The sequence below is a fragment of the Hylobates moloch genome, unplaced genomic scaffold (assembly GCF_009828535.3).
Source record: "Hylobates moloch isolate HMO894 unplaced genomic scaffold, HMol_V3 SCAFFOLD_5, whole genome shotgun sequence".
In the NCBI taxonomy this organism is placed as follows: Eukaryota; Metazoa; Chordata; class Mammalia; order Primates; family Hylobatidae; genus Hylobates; species Hylobates moloch.
The window spans coordinates 95599330-95625962 of record NW_026652280.1 but is presented as its reverse complement, the minus strand read 5'-3'; the positions used below and the strand labels follow the sequence as shown (position 1 = coordinate 95625962).

Sequence of the window (26633 nt, the reverse complement as noted above, 5' to 3'; positions counted from 1 at the left end):
TAGTTCCAGCTATGGATGAGACTCCAACCCCAACAGGCTTTCTGGCTGAGTGCCTTTGTACAAATTACTTCATCTTTCTGGGACTCACCAAAAACACTAAGGTTGGGAGGAAGGGTCTGGTCGTTAAGTCTTCCTGACCCACACTTCTTACAATTGCTCACCTTCACTGAGCTCTTCCTACTTGCTAGGCATTGGTCTAAGCCTGCAATATCCAAGAAGGCAGACACTTGTCACATGTAGCTGCTTAAATTTTTTTAATTTCAACTAAAGTAAAAACAATTAAAACTTCAGTTTCTCCATCTCATGAGTCAGTTTCAAGTGCTTAATAGCTCTCTGTGGCCACTGAACTGGACAGCCCAGAAAACATTTCATCGTCACTGAAAGTTCTATTAGATCTTGCTGTCTGAGGGCATCTTATGTTTTTAATCTTGTTTAACTTTCATAGCAACCCTATGATGCAGGTATAATTATTTATCCACTTTAGAGATAAGGACCCTGAGACACAGACTGGTTAAAAAACTTACCCAAGGTCTCTCACCAGATTCATATCCAGAGTGAGGATTAAAGCTCAGATATTTGGCTCTAGGGCCTACCATGCAGAGCTGTCCCCTACCCCAAGCTCTCCTGCTCTCCCCTCTCGCCTCCGGAACTGGAATGACTTATCCCATTCCCCAACGGCCATTGTCCCTGACTACTGCCGCCCTGACAACTGACTCTGAGTAATGAGAGCACGTGGGCCTGGAGCCTCTTCTGGATGAGGATCCACACTCTATTTTCATCCCACCTCCTTTTAGCCCCTGAATTCCCTTAGAGTATTAGTGTTAGTATCATGGGTTTTAATATCTCCGCTAACCCATCCCATTCTCAGTTCAAGGTCAGCCTGAGTCCTGGAAGATTCCAAACCTGGGCAGCAGCCCTGTTGCTGTTCCCTGAGGGTCACCTTCATCCCCAAGGGAACAACATGCAGCCAGCTCAGCTCGGCTCAGAGAGCTGGTTCCACCAACACCTTTGAAGGTGCAACAGCATCTCACTCTGCAGGGGAAGTGTGAAAAGTCAGATGCAGTTCACATTCTCATGCCGCTAGAACCGGGGGAAAGTAGAAGTTGCCGGGGCAGAGGCTTCATCCATTCTGTGTGCAAACCACAAATGTTTGCAAGCTAGACCACTTGCAGTTATCCCCTCTCTCTCCTGCCCCAGCTGCTGCTCTGCAGGGCCTCCACCCACCCACAGGACCTGCAGCTGAATGAAGCTGGACACAACTCAGGAGATCTGTTGGAAAGAGAATGATAGAGGAAAATGTATGAATGTTGCCATCTTTAGGTGAGTGGACAAGATGTGTACTTCCTACTTTACTTCCTCACTACTTTTACCTCTTTCCTAAACAACTGAGTCACAAAAAAAAATACCTGGCAGTGTCAAATTAGTTTCCCACTTCCACTGAGTCAGAACCTAGGGCAAGAAAACTTTGAAAATTCTCTCTGTCCATTCCTGGCCTCAGCAATAAGCACATCAAATTCCATCAGACTATGTAGAACTTCTCACTTAAAGATTTCCAGGAAGAACTTTACTGTCAGAAAATGCTTAGCTGGGCGTGGTGGCGCATGCCTGTAATCCCAGCTACTTGGGAGGCTGAGGCAGGAAAATCACTTGAACCTGGGAGGCGGAGGTTGCAGTGAGCCAAGATTACACTCCAGCCTGGGCAACAGAGCGAGACTCCTTCTCGATAAAAAAAGAAAAAAAGAAAGAAAAGAAAAAAGAAAATGAAAATGCTTCCTAGTATTTTGCCTGACTCTGCGTGTCACCGTAAACTCTCATGTTCTGTCCACAGAGGAGATGGGAATGTGTGACCTCTTTTTCTGTTGAGGGAACATTGAATAATTTCCAGTTTTTATCTATTACAAATGATGCTGCTATGAGCACTCTTGTATATGTTTTTTCAGGCTTATATGTATACATTTCTGTTTGACATTTACCCAGGAGTGAAAATGCTGAGGCATCAGGGATCCCTGTGTTTAGTTTTGGTAGATTCTGCCAGGCCATTTTCTAGTGACTGTACCAGTTTATATTCCCACTAGTGGTGTACAAGAGTTCTAGTTTCTTCGCATCCCCACCAATACTCTGTAGAGGATTGCATGGGGAGGGTCACTGGGCTCCCCCAGACCCACTCAGTCTCAGCTGGTATCACTCCCTTATTCTTATGGAAGGTGTATGGTATCTTATTATGGTTTAAATTTGCATTTCCACAGTGATTTATGATGTCCAGCTCCTTTTGCTATGTTGATTTGACACCTGGATATCTGCTTCTGTGAAGTACCTATCCAATTATTTTTGCCCATTTTTCTAGTATGTTGTCTGTCTTTTTCTTACTGACTTGCAGAAATTCTTGTATTTCTTATGTGGGCCCTTTGTCAGCCACATGTATTTAAACTATCTCATCACACCACAGCTCGCCTATTCCCTCTCTTAATGGTGTCTTTTAAGGAATAGTTCTCAAAACAATACCTGACAGTCTTAAAAGCCTCAGATTCCGAAGCTCCATCTGTGTTCTACTCCAGACTCATCGATGTCTGATTCCCTCCTGAACTGGGGATCCTGTGAACCATCCTCAGGGCTCCACTTCTCCATCGCATTGCAGCAGCCACACACATTTACCTCTGGAGACAGGAGCTCCTTGGAAGCTGGGAGGTCACTCGGTGGTCAAGGGGTAGATGATTTTAGTTTTCCAGTGCTGCGCTGTCTCCCAGGCTGAATGACGCTGAGGCCAAGCAAATTCGGGCAGTCTCTGGATCTTTCTAATGGAGGTGTCCCATAACCATGTTCCATCCTAGTTCCCTGGCATAGGCTTGTTGAAGTCGCAGAAAATGTCAGGGATTTACTAGTGATTTACCGACTCCTTCATGCTTAGTGTTCAGGAAAATTTATTCATGTAATACTTCTTCAACCAAAGAGGAAATACCAATTAGAGCTTTATAAGTTTCTTTCCCACTTCCTATTTCGACTATCAAGCTATAGCACCACCCAGCTCAGGCCACACACCCACCTTCAGTCCGGAGGCCTGGTTGCTCTCTGCCAGCTTTGTCCTGGCCTGTTTCTGACCTGTGTTCCCTCCGCTGTGCCAGGACAGGCCCCATGCTGCTCTGGACGGCTGTGCTGCTCTTTGGTAAGTCAACGAGCATGGGCATCCCCTCTTGGAGCACTAAGGACCATAAGTCATCCCTGAGACACCAAGTTCCTCATCTTACCTTTCCCACTTCCAGTGGGTTTGTGGCTGGAGCTCAAGACAGGTGCATGCACCTGGGCATGCTTGGGAGAGATGGGCACTGGGGTAGGAGAAACTCCTCAGTGTTTCCTACCCCATTGTCCTGGGTCCTTGGCAGGGCAGCCCTTTGATATGTCAGAGATAAATTAGGGAGGCAGAAAATCACATTGCAAGGTCCCCTAACTTCCCAATGACATTTCTACCTTGTGACATCAGGTTAAAATGCTAATCAGAGCTGTCTCAAAAGGAAATTGAGGTTACAGAAGGGAAGGAGGCTCCTGGGGGCAACAGGGAAGGAGTCAGGGAAATGAGGGGAAACAGTCCCAGGCATTTTGCTCAGCAATGGGAGGTGGAATTTTACAGGGTGACATATTTTTATGGAGCTTCAGCATTTTCTTAGAACCAGTTAATAATGGCCAGACCTCTCACCTGGTTGAAAGGCCTGTGCTCTGAGTAACCAAAGCCCTTTTCAAATTGACTGTTTCTCTTCCGCCTACATTTTCTCTCTGTTGGGGGCTGTTTCAGATCCATGGGGCTGATTTGAAGAATCAACTCCATTATCTGATCCATGTCTCTCTCTCTCTTCTCTCCATTTCTCCTCATGCGGGTTACCTGTAACTGAGAGAGCTGGTCTAAGGGTAGAGGACTGTACGGGGAGGGTCACTGGGCTCCCCCAGACCAAGCTCAGTCTCAGCCAGTGTCACCCCCCTTATATCTAAAAGAAATAATTTGGCATATATTTTGTTTCACTTTACAGTTTCCAAGTAGACTTACTTTTTGTTTAATTCTTGGTCCAAATAGCTTGTTTGCTATTTGTATTCATTGAACTAGAAAAGCAAAACTGTTCCTAAATATAACCTCTTCCTGGACAGAGTTTGTGAGAATTTGACCCTGTGAGGAAAATGCCTCTTCCACTCAATGTTCCTTCTCCAGCATAGCATGCTACTCGTGTGTTCTATGAATGGCCGTTTGGACAAATGAAAAGGTCTAATGCTCACACTGAGGTGGGGACAGGATAGCCTAATGCCTGGATATACTCCAGGCAAAAGACTCCCAGGGGCAAATGGTACTACCGGCACTACCTTGTAAAAGGAACAGCTCTTGGACTTATCTAGATACAGTCTGAGAGTGTTCCAGCTTGGAACCCAGGGCGAGGATGACAGACAGCAAATGAGGAGAGGAAGGGAATCAGTGACCGGCTGACTGGTGCACAGTGTAATGGAGAACCCACCACCAGCAAATTTGGTCCCACTTGATGCTCATGGACCCCGGAAAAACAGCCTAAAACACAGGCACTGGGGCTGGGTGTGTAGGAACATTCATCTTACCATAAGTGTAGAGCTGCTATTTCCTCTCTCAAGAGCAGGGTGTGGTCATAATAAATTGGTGGCTATTACTATTATTGGCTGTCAGGGCTCCAGGAGGAAAGGAACCCTGACATTGAGCATGCTGTGACCTGGCTGAATGTGAAATATGTATTTAAAGTTTGGGAAATTAGGCTTAATTTTCTTCTGAGCTGAACATTAGCGAACTTCCCTCCTACCACTGGAGCCTGCTCCCCGCATATTCACACAGCGTCCATAGGAGGTGTCATGGGGTCCCATACAGCCCTCCCAGCAATATGACTGCTGCAACTTGGCACTGCAGCCTGTTCCACAGTGCTAGAGTTCAGTGGTGAGAGAGTTCTTCATGTTGAGCCAAAATCTGCCTCCATGATCCCTCTAGTTTACATTTATGTCCTATAAAGTAATGCAGAATAAGTCTCCCCTTCTTTTAAGCTTAGCCCACCAAGTATTTTGTGTCTCTCCTCTGTTGCATCTTTCCCAGATAAATATCTCCCGATCCCTCAGAAACTTTAAGAGAAAATTATCCTACTCCTAGAGTTGGCAGGGGCTCCTACCTTCATTTTTCGGAACTCTATTATGCAACTTGGTTTGACAGTAGCTCTTGGCCACTTCATGACACTGTCACCTCATCTTTGGCCTATAGCTAATGGAGGTGCCTGGGCCCTCATTGCAGGAACTGCTGTAAGCAGGTGTCACCCACCGTGTATGTTCCTAGTTGGCTGCTGTTTTGATTGCAGAAAGCAATTTTGTAATCCCGCCTCCAAGATCTTGCAGTACCATGGGGACAAAGTCATTGGGATTTGGGGACAGGAGCTCATTTTAAGTGCATCTATGCTTCCTGAGTGCCTTCTCTCTTGTTTTTGGCTTCAGTAGTCTCAACCCTGTTTGTTTAGCACTTTGTAGCTGCAAAATTGTTTTCCAGTGAGGAGGGGAAGGGAAGGAAGACATAACTACAGAGTAAGGTCTCTGTCACTCTGAAGTCAGGCCTTCTTTCTGCTTTCAGTTAATGTAGTAACCACTTTCCCAGGCAGTGGGTCAATGTAACGTTCACAGCTACATTGTAAGAAAAAAATGACTATTATCATTTCTATTATGTGATATGACAGAACGAGATATTGAAGGCTCTTGGAACTTAGACAACTTGTTCAAGGTCATACAGAAAGAGGCAAATTCATGACTCAAGTCCAGGTCATCTGATTCCAAATCCTACATGCTTTCCACTACACCGAGCTCATAGATGGGGGTTAGGGGTGGAGATGGAGGGATGATAAGGAAGAGACTCATTGTTCTGCACACTTTTGAGAGCTTATGACTGAGTTGACCCTGAGCTGAATAGAGAATTGAGCTGAAAGATCCCATCTGTGTCCAAAGTAGTGTAGAAAGCAAAGATGATACCATGTGACAGAGCCAAACACCTGCTCTTAGAGCGTTTTCACCCACCCTTCCCAAGGCCATTCTTGCATTTTTTTTTGGTGTTATGCAAAATACCTAGGACATGCCAGCAATGAAGGACACAAGTAAATGTATGAGGATTGGCTGGACTGACTGCACTCAGCCCTACATTCATTCATTGTTTCACACCTTGCCCCAAAGTCCAGAAGATTCTTCACTGCTTCATATCCAGCTATGACCTTCGATTTCGGGTCTTCCATTGTTTGGGCTATTCAAACCTATCTAACCATATCTGTCATCATTTTGTGAGTTGGCCTGTCTTCCCAGGTCACCTGTTCTCACACATTCACTCATTTAAAAACAGGAATGCAGCACATCCAAGATGCAAGCATGATGTGGGATGCATCCAGTTTGTTTGTAGTTCTCTCATTCATCCGTGCTGCCTGACAATGTCTCACATCCTTTAATGATTACTCTTTCAGGGGACTTGGCCTCCTCAGTCTGATCACTTCCATACCCTTTTCACCAGAGCTCTGTGGAGAGATGGGACCACAAGAATCAGGTCCTGCCCTTGCTTTATGGGTTCTCCTGTAGATGTTGGAGGTAGGACCCTAAGGCACATTCGTGCAACAGTCTAGTCCTGTGTTTTCTACTTTTGGTTTCCCACCTCATACAATGGGATGCAAAGGAAAGCATTCATGCATTTATTCAGCAGATGCTTACTGAACACAGACTATGTTCCGGGCACAGGTCCTAGGCATAGAAAATATAGCAATGAGTAAAATAAGCAGAGTCCCTGCTACTATGGAGCTTACATTCTAGACAGAGAGACAGGTGATAACATGTAGGCAATTTAATGAATAAGATAAATTCAAATAGTGATAAGTGCTTTGATGATAATACAATGGGGCATTGTTTTAGTGATTGGGGAAAATTCTTTTGATTGGAGTCCCAGGGAAGACCTGTTTGAGAAGGCAACATTTGAACTGTGATAGGGCAAAGAGTTCTAGGGAGTAGGTCCAGCACAAACATTGAGTGGTCAAGTGGCTGGGTGGTTGGCTGGTTGGATGGTTGGATGGTTGGGTGGGTGGATGGCTGATGGCTGGGTTGTTTGGTCGTTGAGTGGCTATGTGGTTGGATGGTTGGATGGTTGTGTGGATGGGTGGCTAGGAGGTTTGGTGGCTGGGTGGTTGGTTGAATGGGTATAAGTCTCCATTGCTGAAGTGACAGGCCTCCTTGTCAGAAAGCTCTTTTTGCTACTTAACCTAATTGTGTTACTTTGTTCTATTGCAGTTCCCTGTGTTGGGAAAACTGGTAAGTTGTGTCCCCTGTGTTGGGAAAACTGGTAAGTTGTGTCCATGTCTCTTCTAATTCAAAGTATGTCTATGGGCCAAAACTTACAGGATGGGAACAGGACAGTGCCATAGGGTCCCCCAGAAACATCTGCAGAGCAGCACCAGACTAGGCCCCTTCCTCAGGAGTCTTGGCCAGTTCCCAGGAAAAGGAGGAACTTGGAACTCCACTAGTCTAAGGCCAAGGGTAGTCCTAGGGTGACACAAGCCTCAGCAGTGGGACTCTAGACCTCTATCCTATACCCTTAAAAGTGTCTGTGGCCTCTGTCTTCTCTCCATGTGGTTCTGGAGCTCTTATATTCTCAACTCAACAAGACTGGGACTCCCTTCCTTCCTTGTATGTTCAGAGAAGCAGGCACCTTTTTCTGCTGATCAGTCTTCCTTCCTTCCTCAGATCCCCTTCCTTCCAGCCCATTCTGTGACACTGACCTTCATGGAGCTTTCTGTCAAACAGGAAAAAATTCTGATCTATGAAATCTTGACCTCCAAGGACATATTCTGTGATTCCAGGGGGAGATAATTCAAACCAATACTTAGTGCTGTTAGAAACAGCAGTAGTGGAAGCAAGGCTTGCCGTTAAATAATGCGGTGAGCATCATTACTTCCAGGGTGAGGAGAGTGGGTCCCAAGGATCCAGAAGATCCAGGCAAGAGCAGGATGTGCTGGGGCTCCCTAACTGTTACTCCTCATTAGTCTCAGGCCATCAGGCCTGCTCTGAAGGCTGTCTGGGAATGGGGGTGTCTGGCTTATCAAAGAGATTATACAGCCTGGGGACAGACACAGACTGGGGACAGGCTCAGCCTGCCCTGCAGGTGATGGTGGATCCTTGGGAGCTCTTCTCCTGCTCACATCAGTGCACAGAATACATTTTGGGAATAGAGACAGAGAGAACAGATCCCCTCCATGAGAGTGGTGGAAGATGAAATGCCTTGCTGAGGGTAGAGATGGAGGCTGGGCCTGAGGAAGCCCAATGAGGAAGGCAGGAGGGAGAGAACTCAGGCTGTGGCACCTCCAACACGCCCCACCAGCTGCTTTCTGGTGGACACAGATGCTGCTATTATCAGAAGTGAAGGCTGCAGAAAGTGTCACATTAGGTAGCCACAGGAGGAGAAGCCAATCTAGGCTGGAGGGAATTGAGTCAGGAGGAATGAGGCAAGACAATGAACAGAATGAATGCAATTAAGCCAAGCTTGGCAAGGCAGACAGGAAAGTGCAATATAAAAGAAGACAAGGAGGGTGGGTGGGAGGAAAGCCAGAGAGAAGACACAGGGAGAGGAGAGAAGGGGAGGGGAAGGAAAAGAATAAAGAGAAAGAGGGAAGAGGAAGGAGAGAAGAAGGAAAGGAAGGAGGAGTAAAGGAAGTCCAGGTCCTGCCCTTCTCTGGTCGGCATGAAGGACTGGAGACAGTGACACCGTACCAGTGCCACCCAAGGGCCTCCATCCCCAGCAGGAGGCCTTAGGCTGGGGGACAGAGGGAGAGAAGTGACTGATGGGACCTGCAGCTCCAGGGCTGCCCTGTTCCTCTGTCTCGCAGCCTGGCTGTACCTCCAAGCCTGGCCAAACCCTGTGTTTGAAGGAGATGCCCTGACTCTGCGATGTCAGGGACGGAAGAATACATCACTGTCTCAGGTGAGGTTCTACAGAGATGGAAAATTCCTTCATTTATCTAAGGAAAACCAGACTCTGTCCATGGGAGCAGCAACAGTACAGAGCCGTGGCCAGTACAGCTGCTCTGGGCAGGTGATGTATATTCCACAGACACCCACACAAACTTCAGAGACAGTCATGGTTCAAGTCCAAGGTGAGTCACCAGCTTGGGAGTTTGTGGGGCAGGAGGTGCTGCTTAAGGGTCCCGTCTCTAGAAGCCAGTAGCTCTCTGGGCAGGACCCCTGTCTCTGGCTGCCCCTCATGCTGGGCCAATGTGTGGGGCCCGGAAGTTTCCCAAGATGTTGTCTCAATACCCCCCTCTCCCCACCATGGGGCACATCTGGAGCCAGGGGAAGGAGTGGGGAGATTCTTGGGAGGGGGGCACTGGGAAGAACCTGGACCAGTCCAGGCTCACCCTTCCCCTCTGTGGACTAGAGGACTTCGAAGGCCCCCTCTGCCTCTGACTTCCAAGATTCCAGAAGGGCCTGGCTATGTGGGAGTCATTTCAGAGTTTGTGGGTGAGGGTAAGAGGACAGGTCCTGGGGACGAAACTGCCTCCCATCGGGGTCCCCAGGCTGCAGCCTGGGATGAGTAGAAGCTCAGGCCTCAGCCTCCTGGGGCTTCATCATCCAGGACTCCCCTCCTGAGTCCTGGACCTGAATCTCCCCAGAGCTGTTCCCATCTCCTGTGCTGAGTGCCATCCCCTCTCCTGAGCCCCGAGAGGGTAGCCTGGTGATCCCGAGATGTCAGACAAAGCTACACCCCCTGAGGTCAGCCTCGAGGCTCCTTTTCTCCTTCCACAAGGATGGCCACACCTTGCAGGACAGGGGCCCTCACCCAGAACTCTGCATCCCAGGAGTCAAGGAGGGAGACTCTGGGCTTTACTGGTGTGAGGCGGCCCCCGAGGGTGGCCAGGTCCGGAAGCAGAGCCCCCAGCTGGAGGTCAGAGTGCAGGGTAAGTGCGCGAGAGAGTGAAGATGCCCCCAGGGCCCTGGGCATCAGGTAGTGGGATCCCCTGGGGGTAAAGGATTTGGGGGAAGGGTCCCCAGGAGAGGAGGGAGCCAGGGTCCTGGGTGGTCAGGCTGAGCCTCCCACCCCATGTGTGTCCCAGCTCCTGTGTCCCGTCCTGTGCTCACTCTGCACCACGGGCCCGCTGACCCTGCTGTGGGGGACATGGTGCAGCTCCTCTGTGAGGCACAGAGGGGCTCCCCTCCGATCCTGTATTCCTTCTACCTTGATGAGAAGATTGTGGGGAACCACTCAGCTCCCTATGGTGGAACCGCCTCCCTCCTCTTCCCAGTGAAGTCAGAGCAGGATGCTGGGAACTACTCCTGCGAGGCTGAGAACAGTGTCTCCAGAGAGAGGAGTGAGCCCAAGAAGCTGTCTCTGAATGGTGTGTTTTGTCCTCCAACAGAGCTTTGAGCCCCAGCAAGCTGACAGGGGTCAGATCTCACCCTCTGTGTACCTCCCATCACACCTGGCATAGTGCTGGACCCATGGCAGCCACTGCATGACCAAGCATGGACCCTAATTGGTCCAAAAGCCTGGCAGAGAAATATTGAAGTCCATGGAGAGTGGGGAGCATCATGGGGGGAGCAGTCATGTGGTCACTCATGGTGTCACCATCGTCCTTGCTGCCATCCCCTGAGCCATCCTTCATGCCCATCTAAGAAGCTCCCCCATGCCAGATGATTCCCCTAATATCAGTCATTCTGCCTGCTCCGTGCCAGGCTGGAATGCATTTCTGAATTTTATCGTCAGTGCTCATGGCCACCTTCTTCTCCCTGCTCCCAGGTTCTCAAGTCTTGTCCACTCCCACCAGCAGCAACTGGCTGGTTCCTTGGCTGCCTGCGAGCCTGCTTGGCCTGATGGTCATTGCTGCTACACTTCTGGTTTATTTGAGACCCTGGAGAAAAGCTGGTCAGTAACTCTTCTTGGCCTTCTTAGCTGCTGAATCCCTGTGCCAGGCCCTGCCCAGCCTTTGGAAAGCCAGAGTCTGACAGGACCAGCCACTCTCTTCTCCTGGGTGTGGGGAGGCAGGGGGGACTTCTCTTCCTGTGTCACACAAAGGGGCACATGGAAGGACAGTTAATGCTTCCGAAACATATACACACATGCACTTGCTCACATGCTCACAGTCATCCAGAGATGCACACAAACACACAACCGCATACTCAGGCATGAATAGAACATAAACCAAGGAATTATTACAAGTCGAACGTGATGTATGTCAGTATCCTTTACATTTGGAAGACAATCTGTGGCTAGGAATATGACAAAAAAAAAAAAAAAAAAAAAAAAGGCCTCCACCTCTCTCTCTCATTGAGCTCAGCAGAGCTCTGATCTGCTTAGCAGCGGAGAAAGAAGACAGAACTACAGTGGGTATGCACAGGCTCACTCACACACACTCATCTTGTACAGTACTTTACTGTAGCAGAGTGTGCAAAGGATATTAACTATCAGAAAAGAAATATGATAGACAGGACTTAGCAATGGCCTGTCCCCAACGCTACCATTAGTTCCATAGCCTTGAGCCGATTCACTGTAAGACTCACTAAATCAGCTTCCTTTCCAGGGATGTTGTAAGGGTTTAAGTTAATGAGATAACATTTATCTAATACCTCATGTATTAGACTGGCACATAGTGGGTGCTCAGTAAATTCTCATTCTAATCTGAGCAGATCACCCCAGCAGGTTCCCAGGCTGCCCTTTCTCCTCTGTGCATTCTCTAATGCTTCTAATCAAAGTCACTGAAAATAAAAAGGTTGGTTAAAATTCTGATGTAGATAAATGACATTTCAGGTTATCTATTTATCTTGATATTCCAGACTCTCTTCTTCTCCCTTTCTCAGTCGTGATAATTAAGAATGAATGTTGGCTCTCAAAGCAATTAGTTTGGGGGGCCACGCATTTATTCCAACTCTAACCTTTGCCCGCCTCAGGCCACATGTAAGGAATGGCTACCAGTGCCAAAGCTATGATTCCTAGGGCTTCGAATACACCTACAGAGGTTCAAATCAACCCCACTTCTTCCACCTCTGCAGGGGCAATGTTTTTATTTTCTGCTTGTCTAGGACAAAACTGATTGCTCTCATCGACCTCCAAAGCTAGATGTACTTATTTAAGTTCGCAGCTCCCTCTGTTGAGAAATTTGGGATGAGTTTTCCAGGAGCTGGGCCAGCCTGATAATTAAGGAAGACCACCCAGTCATATGTTCAAAGCATTCCTTCCTGCATCCACCAGGGTACCTGAAAAGATCTCTCCCCAGCCCTAGTCCCAACACCCTGCCTCACCATGTGCCTAGTTAGGACTTGGACCAGACTTCAACTTCCTCTCCCCTATTGAATTTGTAGTCTTTGTCCATACAACTTCCCATCCCCACCCTTCTCACTAGTCTTGAGTCTGGATTCAATACAGGCTAGCCTTGCTTTAAGGTATCCCTTCATAGTGGGGGAAAAGGAGAGGAGGCCCAGAGCTATTGGGGAGGCAGCTGGAGTAGGGAACCACAAACCAAAGATCTGTGAGTTATGCTGTCATTGTGTCTAATAAAGCCTCCTCCAAAGGGCCTAGCCTGGCCTCGGTAATACAGGTGTTTCTGTTTCAGTCCACTCACCTCTGAGTCAAAGCATTAAAGGCAGTGTAATGGCAGAGTAATGTAGCACAACTGCCTCCCTCCCCAGCCCCAGACAAGATGGTGAAAGAGTGGTCACTAGTGAAAGATCCTCGGCCAGGCGCAGTGGCTCACGCTTGTAATCCCAGCACTTTGGGAGGCCGAGGTGGGCGGATCACGAGGTCAGGAGATCAAGACCACGGTGAAACCCCGTCTCTACTAAAAATACAAAAAAAAAATTAGCCGGGCGTGGTGGCGGTCGCCTGTAGTCCCAGCTACTCGGAGAGGCTGAAGCAGGAGAATGGCGTGAACCCGGGAGGCGGAGCTTGCCGTGAGCCGAGATTGCGCCACTGCACTCCAGCCTGGGCGACAGAGCGAGACTCCGTCTCAAAAAAAAAAAAAAGAAAAAGAAAGATCCTCAAGAACAAGATACCTTTCACAGGGAACAAAAGAGCATCCTCTTAATGTAGAGATTATAAACCATCACCACCACACCCACTGCCAACCTTGGAGCAGGTGGGCTTCATTTTACTAAGGAACCTGTATCTCATGCAATCAGGACTGCTGGTGGTGATCTTAAGATCTCAGAATCTCAGACGCACAAAATATTCTTTAGAATATTGCTCAGAAAGTCACTTTCAGGACCAATTCCTTAGCTACGCAGGAAAAACAGCCAGATCAATAGCCTTATTCTCCACACCCAGCTCTGGGAGACTCACAACCACTTCCAAATAGCATAGCTGTTCTTCAGTAAACAGAAATATGCCACCACCAAAGACAGTCAACAGATGTAATGTCCAAAGTCAATTTTTAGAACATTTGACTGATGATGGTGTTACTGGAACAAGGATATGGTCATGCAAGGGGTCCACTTCAAAGCAGCACTCACCTGCATGTACAGGTTCTGCTGTGCTTGTTTAAAAGTGTTCTTTTTACTACCAGTTGTCATACATCCCACAAAACAAAGTTCTGTCGAACTCATGGAACTCTTCATTGAATGGAGACTCAGAAACTGAGGCTCATTTCTCAGCCCTGACGAATGAGCATTGGAGAATGCTTAATCACTGGGGATCTGTCTAAGCCTCCATAAATCCCCTCCTGATTTTACAGGAGGAGCCATTTCCACATATCCTACCCGGTGATTCTGATGCTTTCTAGCTGTTAGAGTAATGAGTATTTCTTGGGCACCAGGCATGAACCAAGTGTTCTAAAATCTACATGTGACCCAATTCCTATCCCAAGAGTTACCTTTAAAGTTCTGGAAGCACCTGCTGTTCCAGAGGCAGTGTGCTAGTGGAGAAAAGGCATGCAAACCTGGATTAAGATTCTGTCTCCACCACTTACTGTGACCTTATAGAAGTCGCCTCTCCCAGCTCCAGTCACCTCATCTATGAAATGGAGATAAAAGTATCAACCTTTGCAAGATGGTTGTGAAAAACATTAGACACCAAAGAATTAGGAAGAGAGGTGTTTTTGAAATCCAACTGTGTGCTGGTCACTGGTTAGGTGCTTTACTAGGAAGACTATATTTTATTTGGATTGCCTGGCCCAGTGTCTGGCATATAGTGTATGGTCAAAGTTATTAGCTTTTCTTCCTTCTGAAAAGCGACTTGACTGGTAAGCCTAGGCCCTCTCCATGCAAAAATGTGATCCATTCTTGCTGACCTTACTTCCTCCTAGTTTGTGATTCCCATGGAGCCATCTAGGGTATTTTTCAAAGGAGACATCCCATAAAAATCAACCATGCCCAGACCTGTGAATTAGCCCTCCTAACCAAACCAGCCTCAAACCTCCAGCGGCCTCCTTGTCATTCTTGCTCACAGCTTTCCTGTCCTCTGTTCCACCTGCCCTCTAAGGGACACCCAGTGAATCATGCCTTTGTATCTCCTAGGGCCCCTTCCATCCCAGACACCACCCACAGCTCCAGGAGGAGAGCAGTGCCCACTATATGCCAATGGTAAGGACTTCCAGCAGGACGGTGGTCTGCCCATGTGGGCCAAAAAGAGGTTCTTAAGGGAAGTAAGAGGGGAGCTCTCCTGAGCCCTGTGTCTCAGGAATTGGAGTCATCTGGGGAAGGAAAACAAACAGCTTCTAGAAAGGGCATGAAGAGGGAGTGCTGTGGAGCTGGTGGTTGGAGAAGGAGGTGGGAAGGGAGCCAGGGCTGCAGGAGATGGGGCAGGGAAGGTTTGGATCAAGGGTTGGCAAACTTATGGCCCATGAGCCAAACCCAGCACACTGCCTGTTTTTGTAGATAAAGTTTTACTGTAACACAGACATGCTCATTTGTTTATTTTGTTTGAGAGCTTTCATATTACAGAGTTGAATAGTTGTGACAGAGATTATACAGCTCACAAAGCCAAAAATATGTACTACCTTTTTTACAGAAAAAGTTTGTCAACCTCTGGTTTAAGCAGTGTCAGGGCTAGGAAGCTGCAAAAAAAAAAATGCTAAGGAGGCCTGACTCCTCTTGCCATGATGGCTATCCCCGCATTAGTGACCAACCCTCATTGCCACTTGTCACCATAACGGAGCCCCTGATGGGCTTCTGAGTTCTGAGTCTCAGAACTGAGTTCGAAACCTGACTCTGTGCTTACTCACTGTGGACTTGGCACGTCAAGTGTCCTCTCTGGGCCTAATCTATAAAGGGGAGACAATGCCTGCTTTGCAGGACTACTATAAGTTGTTAGGAATGGAACCTAGGTTCTAGAAACAAACCTTAAAAATTGTCTACATGTAATAGATGTTCAAAACAGGGAGTTTTGTTGTTGCTGTCGTTTTAATGTCTTACTTGCCCTGCTAGTTCACTTCCTAACCTGCAAAAATGGGTTTGAATTGGCGTAGGGTTGCTGCTCCTTCCCATAAATGGCAGTAGGGGAAATGAATCAAGAAGTCTCTTAATTGAAGGGCAGTTCCCCCAGGACTTGAGGTCACACAGCTAGTGTGTAGTCCAACTGGAACTAGAACCCAGGTCTCCCAATTTCAGATTGAGGAGGAGTGAAAGGAATCTCCCCCCGCTGGCTTCCCTGGCTCTCTAGAGGAAGACAGCCAGCCAGGAGGGGTGGGAAGGGGATGTACTTGCTGTGGAGCACAGAGACCTGACCTGAGCTCATTCTTCCCCCACAGCCAGGCCTGCTGAGTTCACCGCGGGGAGAAAGGTGAGCTGGGATCCCTGCTCTTTTCTCACCCTCTGTCTTACATTTGCTTCCTCATCCTGAGCCAACTCTTCCACAGGACAGTTCTATCATCTATGCAGAGGTGAGACGCCTGCAGCCCAGTGAGGTTTCATCCGAGGAGGTGAATATAAGAAGCAGGACTCCCCAAGAACCCCTTGGCGACTGTGAGGAGGTTCTCTGCTAGTGATGGTGTTCTCCTATCAACACACACCCACCCGCAGTCTCCAGTGCTCCTCAGGAGGACAGTGCGCTCCTCAGCTCTTTCTGTGGGTCCTTCAGTTCCCAAGCCCAGCATCACGGAGACCCTGAGCCCTTGTCCTGGTCAGAAGCACCTGAACCCTGAGTTCTCTTCTTAGCAGAAGACCAACCAATGGAATGGGAAGGGAGATGTTCCCACCAACACACACACTTAGGTTCAATCAGTGACACTGGACACATAAGCCACAGATGTTTTCTTTCCATACAAGCATGTTAGTTCCCCCAACATATATATATATGAAATAGTCATGTGCCGCATAACAACATTTCAGTCAGCGATAGACTCCATATACAACAGTGGTCCCATAAGACTGTAATGGAGTTTAAAAATTCCTACTGCTAGTGATATCATAGCTGCTTTAACATCATAACACATCTCTCACGCGTTTGTGGTGATGCTGGTACAAACAAGCTACAGCGCTGCTAGTCATATAAAAATACAGCACATACAATTATGTACAGTATACTATACTTGATAATGATAATAAACAACTATGTTACTGGTTTATGTATTTACTATAACTTTTTCTTTTTGAGACAGAGTTTTGCTCTGTTGCCCAGTCTGGATGCAATGGCACAATCTCAGCTCACTGTAACCTCTGCCTCCCGAGTTCAAGTGATTCTCTTGCTTCAGCGTCCTGAGTAGCTGGGACTACAGGCGTGCACCACCACGCCCGGCTAATTTTTGTATTTATTAGTAGAGATGGGGTTTCACCATGTTGGCCAGACTGGTCTCAAACTCCTGACCTCAAGTGATCCACCCTCCTCGCCTCCCAAAGTGCTGGGATTACAGGTGTAAGCTACCGCATCCAGCCCTGTATTTACTATAACTTTTTTTTGTTATTTTGGAGTATATTCCTTCTACTTATTTTTTTTTAAGTTAACTATAAAACAGCCTCAAGCAGTTCCTTCAGGAAGTATCCAGAAGGAGGCCTTGTTATGATAGGAGATGACAGCTCCGTGTGTGTTATTGCCCCTGAAGACTTTCCAGTGGGACAAGATGAGGTGGTGGAAGACAGTGATATTGACGATCCTGACCCTGTGTAGACCTAATGTGTGTGTTTATTTATGTCTTAGTTTTTAACAAAAACGTTTAAAAAGTAAAAAAATAATAATTTTAAAAATAGAAAAAAGCTTACATAAAAATATTTTGTATAGTTGTACAATGTGTTTGTTTCAAGCTAAGGTTTATTACAGAAGTCAAAAAGTTTTAAAAACCTAAAAAGTGTATAAAGTAAAAATGTTACACTGAGCTAAGGTTCATTTATCACTGAAGAAATTTTTTTTTTTTTTTTTTTTTTTGAGACAGAGTCTCACTCTGTCACCCAGGCTGAAGTGCAATGGTACGATCTCAGGTCACTGCAACCTTTGCCTCCTGGGTTCAAGCGATTCTCCTGCCTCAGCCTCCCAAGTAGCTGGGATTACAGGCATGCACCACCACGCCTGGCTAATTTTTGTATATTTAGTAGAGACGGGGTTTCGCCATGTTGGCCAGGCTGGTCTCGAACCCCTGACCTCAAGTAATCCGCCCGCCTCAGCCTCCCACAGTACTAGGATTACAGCCATGAGCCACTGCGCCCGACCTGAAGAAAATACTTTCATGAATTTAGTGTAGTCTAAGCATACAGTGTTGATAAAGCCTGCAGTAGTGTACAGTAATGTCCTAGGCCTTCACGTTCACTCACCACTCACTCACTGACTCACCCAGAGCAACCCCAGTCCTGCAAGCTCCATTCATAGTAAATGTCCGGTACAAGTATAATTTTTTCATCTTTATATTGTTTTTTACTGCGTTTTACCTTTTCTGCATTTAGATATGTTAACTACAAAAATACCATTGTGTCATAGCTGCCTACTATATTCAGGTTTGTAGCCTAGGAGCGATAGGCTATACCAAAAAAGAAAATGAAAAAAACAAAAAGAAAAGAAAAGAATAGGCTATACCATGTAACCTAGGTGTGTAATAGGCTATACCATCTGGCTTCGTGTAAGTACACACTATGATGTTTGTACAGTGATGAAATTTCCTGACAACGCATTTCTCAGAATGCGTCCCTGTCATTAAGTGACTCATGCGTGACTTTGTATGTGTGTGTGTGCACGTGTGCTTCTATTATGGTCCTCAGTCCCTTTGAATATGCTTACCTTGACCCTGAAAAGAAAGAGCATCTGCTGCCCTTTCAGAGCACTTGGCAAGTCAAAAATGCTTCCAGATGTATTTGCATGCACTTATTTTAAAAAGAAAAAAAAAAAAGGCCAGGCGCGCCTGTAATCCCAGCACTTTGGGAGGCCGAGGAGGGCGGATCACAAGGTCAGGAGATCGAGACCATCCTGGCTAACACGGTGAAACCCCGTCTCTACTAAAAATACAAAAATTAGCCCGGCGTGGTGACAGGCACCTGTAGACCCAGCTACTCAGAGGCTGAGGCAGGAGAATGGCGTGAACCCAGGAGGCGGAGCTTTCAGTGAGCCGAGATCACACCACTGCACTCCAGCCTGGGCGACAGAGCAAGACTCTGTCTCAAAAAAAAAAAAAAAAAAAAAAAAAAAAGAAAGAAAAAAAAGCCAAGTACATTTTCTCACATTGTAATTTTGCCTTACTGTCTGTTATTTCTCATTGCTGGCCCCTTTCTCGGTCCAAACGCCAATTGGTGGCGAGGGAAAAGAAATGAATGAAAGGGTCACTGTTGTTGAGTGGTTATGCCAGTAGGAACCAGGTTTACCCCGAAACATTGTTCTCTCAGAGGAATAGGAAAACATTTCGAATCTCTCTCTATTTTGTTCTTAAAGGTTGGTTCTTGGGATATTGACCACTACTGTCTGAGAGGTGCTGTGGGGAGATTTTCAGGATTGTGTGGTCTTTGGGGGGGTGTTTTTTTAAGACGACATTGACCACTGTTCACTGTCCACATGATCATTGTAAAATTGCAATGCCGTGTGCTAGTTGGTTACATAAGACACAATTCCAGTGATTGAAGGTGTTAAGTGTATGGTGGTGTTTCAAATGGCATGGATATTGATCCTGGCTTGCAGATCTTTGATTTTTTAAAAACCTAGAGGTCTGGTTTTTGTGTGTTGTCCTTTCCTGTGAAATCACAAAGATTACAGTCCAGGTGAACCTAGATTTATAGGTTGTTTTTGTTTTTATATATATATATATAAAATATATATATATACATTTTTTCACATTTACCTGTAGTGCTATAGTTGTTGATACTATCTCCTGCATGCTATTTCTAGTGAGTGCTAAATACAGTATGGTCCAATGACAATAACAGCCCATGGTACTGCCAGGACTGTCTGTGAGCTTATCAGCGAAAGCCCCCATGTGGGTGGAAGAAACCTGTCATTTCCTTCTTACATGTGTTTGAAATACTAAATGAATAATTTGTTCTTCTTAGGAAAAAATTATACCACAGTAAAAATTTTTTTTTAATTAAGGGTTTTATATACTGGATATGCCCCACCTCTCAAACTAAAAGAAGAAAAGAAAGAGCATCACTCCACACCCCAGAGGGCTAAGCCCAGGGCAGCTCTGAATGCATTTCCAGCTTCCAAGCTGCTGCTGAGCCCATGAGTGACCACAGGGCTGAGGAGCCTCTCAGAGGTTCAGCAAGACCAAGGTCAGCCAGAAAAGCGCCTGGCCTATACAATGTCGTAGAATCCTTGACACCAGAGCCAGAGCCCCACAGGCACTGAGAGCTCTGCCTTTCCACACAGCCCCATTCCTGTTCAAATTTCTTCCAGTTTACCAAAGACAGAACTGAGGCTTGCCAAAGCCCTGGTTTGTGGAGTACATCAGAAAACTCAGTTACCCCTTCCTTGTTTAAACAGTTATATGATTGTAGCATCTAGTTTTTAGTTAATAGAGGTCTATCAATTAGTTTCATATTGTTCATCAATATCAACGATTTGCAGTACCTGATCGTTTGATTTGGTTTGTTCAAGGAGTCCATACTCTTTGCTGACTAAGGGTGGTCAATAAAGGATTGGTTATACTTGTTCCTATGAGGCCCTGGCTCCAACTTCATAGGTCCCTGCTCTGGAAGCAGAGAAAGTAAGGTTCAGCTTACAGATGCTGGAGTGCATCAGACCCCACCCACCTGGCTGACGAAGGAGACATTAGTGTTATCAGGGATCTCCTGGCACCATGGAGCTGCAGGCATCTAGCATCTCCCCTGGACCAGCTGTGTTGACATCACCTTGGAGCTTGTTAGAAATGCAGACGCTCAAACTCAACTCCAGACCTGCTGAATCAGAACCTGCATCTCCAGGCAATGTGTATACCCATTAAAGTTTAAAGTTTAAAAAGCAGTGGTCTACCTATAAGATACAAACTTCGTCGGAGTACATCCAACCCCTCCCCACCCTCATCTTTCTCTTACTCATCCTCCTCTTCATCTCTCTCATAGATGTCCGGTCCATGTGCAGAATACCCCAGGGCCCCTCCCATTTGTCAATAATCAGAGACCCTCCTGGGAGGACTGAGAAGCACAAGCCAGGTAATCTAGAAGCTCAACATTCTCACTGGTCACTCAGGGTGTACCAGCAGAACACAAGGCCTTGCCACTCCCTCTATAAAATAATGCCCCCTTGTAAAAAGTGAAAACACAGACAAGACAGATCATGAAGGAAAACTGATGATGGAGACTTGGGAGGAACCAGCCCTTCCAGATGTCCCCATAGTCCACCTCCTTCTTGAGTTTTCCTGTCTTTCCCCCTCCCTGCCCCACACCAGTGATACTCAATGCGTGGTCCACAGCTTCGTGCCAGCCTGTGAATTGATTTTTACTAGTCCATGACAAGTTAAGTAGAAAAATTGAAGCAAGAATTTAGAAACTTTTAGAGCAATCTGACAAAGTAATTTTATGTTTGTTTAATATAATCATAAAAATCAGGGCTTGTATTTTGTATGTCTTCTTAATTTCATTTTTCTAGTAGTTTTATTCTATTGTCTCTACAAAAGTATAGGCCTGCAATGAATTGGAAATTAAAAAGAAAAACAGGTCCTTCAAGACAGATACATGAGAAGTCCTATCCTACACACAGATACACACACACACACACACACACACACACACACACACACACTATTGGCCTGGCCTCTCAGGCACTTTTCTCTCTGCCTAGAACACCTCTTCTCTCCACCCAGCTCTATTTGCATGGCTGAAAACATCCTTTTCCCTTCGTTTAGAAAAGAATGAGCCGGGATTTTTCCAAATGACCAATTTCTAAGAAAATTGAAGAAAAATAAAATCTCAAAAAACAACATAAAGTAGAGATTTCAAAGGAGGCCCTGCCCTTCAGCCCAGATTCACTGGTTTCCCTGATGTCAGCCCACGGAGTCCCAAAGCCCCATTTCCAGTCCTCAGTTGTCACAGCAGGAACCTGCTTCTGCTCTGCAGGACACTGGTGGGCTGGGGCCATCTCCAAGAAAGAATGGGGACTTCCACCGTTCTCTAGAGACAGACCCTGCAGACACTGAGGAGGGGTTCCCTGGGGACACCAGAGAGCTGCTTCCCTACTTCCCCTTTTCCATGGCCCTCCTGGCCTGCCACAGGCACTGGCCACGCTAGCCATAGGCACTGGCCACGCTAGCCACAGGACTCCCTGCCAGTAGCCTCCTCGCAGTCTCAAGGCTCTGCCCTGTGAAACATTGCTTCTCGCTTCAAGTCAAAGCTAAATGCAAACACTTATTCAGCCACAGTGACTTGTCTGTGCCTCCTCTGAGGGACCTGGGTTCTATGGGGTCACATTACCTACAGGGTAAAGAGAGAGAAAAGAACTCTAGCTCGGTTGAAGGCGGAGAGGCAACCTGGAGCTGCTCCTTAAGGGAGAGAGCAGGAAAGAAGTCTCCATCTGGGAGGGAGCCTTGTGGCTGCCTCTGGTGGCACTCTCAGGTATTTGAGGTCTTGCGCTCGCTTAGACTGTGATCTGACCCATTCACTGGACAACTTCAGTGTAAGGTATGATTAGACACCGGTCCTTGTTTTGTACGTGAATACACAATCTAAATACAAGCAATAACATTGAAACGTGGCCCTTCTCTAAACCTGGAAGGTTGAACACATGGGGATTTCTTTCAATTCCAGGTTTGTTCTTTTAGATTTGGCTAAGAAGTAAGGCTTTATTTAAATAAGCATCCATCCACCAAAGAGCTCTGTGTCCGTCATCTTCATATCGACCGTGATAACAGTGACTACTGACAGAGTGTACAAGATGAGAAAGACCCAGGCTTTTCCCTCCAGTACTGGGATCTTTTGTGTCCGGCCACCTGTTCACATCTCCCTCTGCACTGCTGAACAGGCTACAGTTGGCAGGACCTGCAGCCGACAGCACGTCTGCTCCTTCAGCATTCATCACTTGCTGTGCCTTTGCTCAGAGGGGCCCTTCTCTCAGGTTCTTTGGAAGAAGAACCCAGGTTGTACTTGTTCTGGAATTCTTTCCCACATGGGGCACAGATTCATATTGTGACTGAACCTCTCAGGAGTATCATGATTACTGGGACCATCAGCTTGAGTTCTTGACCCCGTGAGGCTTACACATGCTCGATGCTCTTTAGTGTTTGTTGGATGCATTAGTGTGCACAAGATGGGAACCAGGTGTTCGATGAGTGAGTGGAGTGAATGCCTGCATGAGCTTCCAGTATCCCCCTCTCTACCTCAGGAGGGCGCAGTGTGGTTTTGTCTCTGTTTTATGCAGGCTTCCTTCAAATCTCTGGGAATGTGTGTCTTTGCCTCAAAAGCAGACCGACCTAAACCAAAGACCCCTTCCATCCAGACTCCTGCAGACTGTTCCATCCCACTCCCTTTCTCTTCTCTTTTCTCTCCTCGGTTTCTCCCTCTCCAGCTGTGTGCACCATGCCTCTAGTTCATCTGAGACTCCACTCCCTCTACTTATCCCCAGCAGGGCCAGGACCAGGGTGAGACTAGAGAGGCACCTCAGGCACAAAAGTTAAGGAAGCACTCAGGCTCACAGCGGTGCCAGTGCCATCTCATGAGAAGTAAGGCCATTTCACATCCATTTCCCATCTGCACAGGCTCAGCAACAGTGGGCATTTCTAGGAAGTGACAGAGACAGGCTCCTTCCAGGGTCTCCTCCCTCTAGGCCAGTCTTCCTGCCATGTCATGGCACTGCTGCCTAAGCTGGCTAGCCAGGGAGGGGTGCACACCGGCTCCCCTGCCCCAGGCAGCCTCTTGGTCTGTGGCTCCTCGTGGCATGGTGCCTGCTGACAGATTAAATGAAAGCAGACACAAAGACAGGGCTTAGGTGGGGTCCTACCTTCCCCTTTCAGTCCCCATCCCACACCCCTCAAAGCAGTGCCCAGAGGCCTCCCCACTCCCTAGTAACACCCTTCCTCTTTGGCTCCCACCTTTGGCTCCCAAAAAGCCTGCTGAATGCCTGCCCCTTCCTGCCGGCTGCTTTGCCTCTGCCTCCTTTCCTGCCTGGCTCCCCTTCTCTCCCAGCTCCTCAGGCACCCCACCTTTCTTTCCCTTCTCCATCTCTCCTCCTGGGAGAAGTGTGGCCCCATTCTGCCCCCAGGCACAAAGCTTCACCCAAATTCCACCCCACCCTGGATCTCCACACCAAGTGGCTCAGGGTTAATGGTCGAGTTCAGGAAGCTTATGTGGCCTTGGTCAACACCTGCTCCCTCACCCCCAGCCCGAAGTGAAGGTGGGCTAATGATGGGTGCAGGCTCTTCCACATGGCAGATGGAGCTACTATGCCTGCCTCAGCGACCAACGCAGCAGATGCAGCCGAGAAAGGCCCCAGGGAGTGGAGTCGCAGCACCGGCTGCCAGCTGCTCTCTTAATTAAGGAATGTGGGGAGTGGCCCCTTTGAACTCACCAGCTAATTTACTCCTGTGCACTCCCCTCTGTGGCTGGGTAATTAATATGGTGTGAACCAGTGATTAGCAAGTAGAGAGAACCTGCCTGCCGCAGACTTAACCCTTCCCTGCATCTGGGAAGAATCGCTGCCTTCTTATTTCCTCTTTCTCCAGTGGTCACATGGGCAGAGAGTTTTTCCCTTTGGGGAGGTGGGATATTTTTCAGTCTTCACTCAACCTCCTCCTACCCCCTTTCTCAGCTTCCCCAAAACTCCCCTGAAGGAAAAGGGCTTCAGGTGGGGGAAGGGCTGCAATTCATTCCTTTGCTTGGATGGACCACTATGGGTGACCAACTCTGCTGAATGGGAATATAACTGCCCACTGTCTTCTCCAAAGGAATTCAGGATCTGGCTCCACGTTGACCCCATACCTGCATCCCACAGCCCTCCCAGTCCTAGGCTTTGACATTTTAGAATCATTCAATTCAATCCAACAGATGCATGGAGGGCTTTGCTTCATCGAAAGCCTGTCCTTGGCAATATACAGGGTGCAGAAATGAAGGAGATCCCTCCCCTCATGGAGCTCCCAGTCTGGGAGCAGAGAGTCAGAACAGGGGACTGCCCAGCCTGAAACATACCTTTATCTGATTTACCCAGGTTTCCTCGCTTTCCTCTCCCTGGCCATTTAGTAGCAATAGTTAGTATTTGAGTGCTAACTGCACCCGACCCCAATTTAAACCTTCACATGTGTTCATTGGCAATACTAAGAGGTAGGCATTGTTATTGATCCCCATTTCACAGATGAGGATACTGAAGCACAGGGAAGTTACTTTGCTCAAGGTTTCACAGCCAAGATTTGAACTCAAGAAGTCTGAATCATGCTTGAGTTCTGAACTCCTACCCTCATCTGATTGTATTCTTAAGTCTCACCTCAAACACCACCCCCTCCACAGAGCTCTCCCCAGACCCCCACCTGCCCTGGCAGGGTCAAAGCTATTCTCCAGCTCTCACAGCCTCCAGGGCACACATCTGACATTGCTCTTGCTACACTGGTTATAATTATTGGCTTATATATCCCATCTTCTGTGAACTCCTTAAGGTCAGGGGCTAAGCCTTTCATCTCTGTGTCCGTAGGTCCTGGCACCTAAGTAGATGCTCAATAAATGCCTGATGAATGAATGACGAAATTGGCAATGGAGTCGTAAATGAGTTCCCTCCCTTGCCCTCTCCACCCCCATGCCAGGCAGCTTCCCAGTTCTGCCCTTTTCTCGGTAATCTAGACATTTCCCTCATATGCAGGCCCTTCTCCTTCTCACAGGACCATCGTAACAGACAACAGCTGTTGTTCATGTTCCCTGACCCCTTTGTTCTCTCCAACCTGCCCTGCCTGCTGTCCTCCAACTCATACTTAAAACATGCAGCAGCCCCTCTCTTCAAGCAGTGCTTCCAGTGCGGTCCCCCAGTCCACGAGCCACAGACTCACGCTGAGTGGGGTGCTTGTTACAACCACAGATTCCTGGGCCCTAGCTCACCCTGATGGCATCTCTGAGAATCCAAGTGCTGAACGCAGTTGAGAGCTACTAGTCTCCAGAGGAACTTAACCCAGTTTTCAAGGCCTCCACAATCTGCCCCCAACCTCCTTTTCCATTCTTCCCACCCAGCCCTAAAGGACTCCTGTCTGCTGTCCCTTGTCCTCTGTGGAGCCTATTTGGTATTTTCCCACAGCCACATCCCTGCATGCTCTGCTCTCCCCTCCTGTCCAGAGCCCACCCCCAACCTCTGGTTCTCTCCTTTACTCATCCTATCTAAACCATGCCCATCTTCAAGGCACAGCTCAAATTCCACCTTCTCAAGAAGCATCCCCTGCCCAGACCCGCGAAGCCCTCTTTCCCACCCACTTCTAAGGGCTGACTACCCGTTTGCACAAAGTGGTGTCTGTCTGCAGATAAGCCTTCACTTTCCCTGGTGTACCTATCTCTAAATTTTGGTTGTGAGTACCTGGAGGGCAAAAACCTTATCCCAAAATCCTCCTGCTCACCACCCACCCCCACCCCATCCTATATGCCTAGTTCCTGGCTGAATCCAAAGCTCAGTGTCCAGTTTGATTGACAGGCGAGAGGCTGTGCAGGACCAGATACAATGAGCCACACTCCAGACTAGCAGGAATTTTCCTCAGGGGCAACACGTCCTCTAAAAACCTTCACTGACAAGAAACCATGAAACTTGAAGTGAGAAGAGAAACAGGATGAGGAGGGGGTAACTGTGGCAAAATTAGACCACACTTCAAGCGTTGAGGTTCAAGTTCCAGCTCTGCCTCTCTGTGACCTCCGCAAGGGGCCTAACCTCACTCTGGTTTTCACATTTTCCCATTTCTAACCAGGTAACAAGATGATCCTCTCAGAGGAGAGGTGCAAGGCTTACATAAAGCCAGATGTGGAGCCATGTTTAGAATGTACTCACTCACTTAACAAATACTCATGAAACATCTGTAATGTGCCAAGCACTGAGGGTGACACAGAAAGGAACAAAGGACTGTGCTGGCTAAACAGTCTGTGAAGACCAGAAAACTGTCATCAACAACACACCAAGAGTAAAGAGGGAGGTGTGGGCATGCACAGGGCACAAGGAGAGGGCCTCTCACCTGCCTGTGGTCAGGAAGCCTGGAAGGACATCCTCGCCGACTGCACAGCCATGCTCTGTTTGCAAGGATAAAGGGAGCAGCAAGCCTAGTCGGAGTGGCGGGGGAAAGTACAACACAGGGAAGTGTGAA

General features: G+C 47.6%; 1 protein-coding gene across 1 annotated transcript; it reads left to right on the top strand.

Moving 5' to 3' along the window:
• Positions 1 to 1304: 1304 nt before the first annotated feature.
• Positions 1305 to 15883, top strand: LOC116469225 (Fc receptor-like protein 6). The gene is made up of 10 exons (XM_058439795.1): positions 1305 to 1320; positions 3125 to 3160; positions 7291 to 7311; positions 8883 to 9149; positions 9666 to 9950; positions 10107 to 10388; positions 10790 to 10915; positions 14497 to 14562; positions 15729 to 15760; positions 15842 to 15883. The coding sequence occupies exons 1-10, from the start codon at positions 1305 to 1307 to the stop codon at positions 15881 to 15883; spliced, it is 1173 nt and encodes a 390-aa protein (XP_058295778.1).
• The last annotated feature ends 10750 nt before the right edge of the window (positions 15884 to 26633 follow it).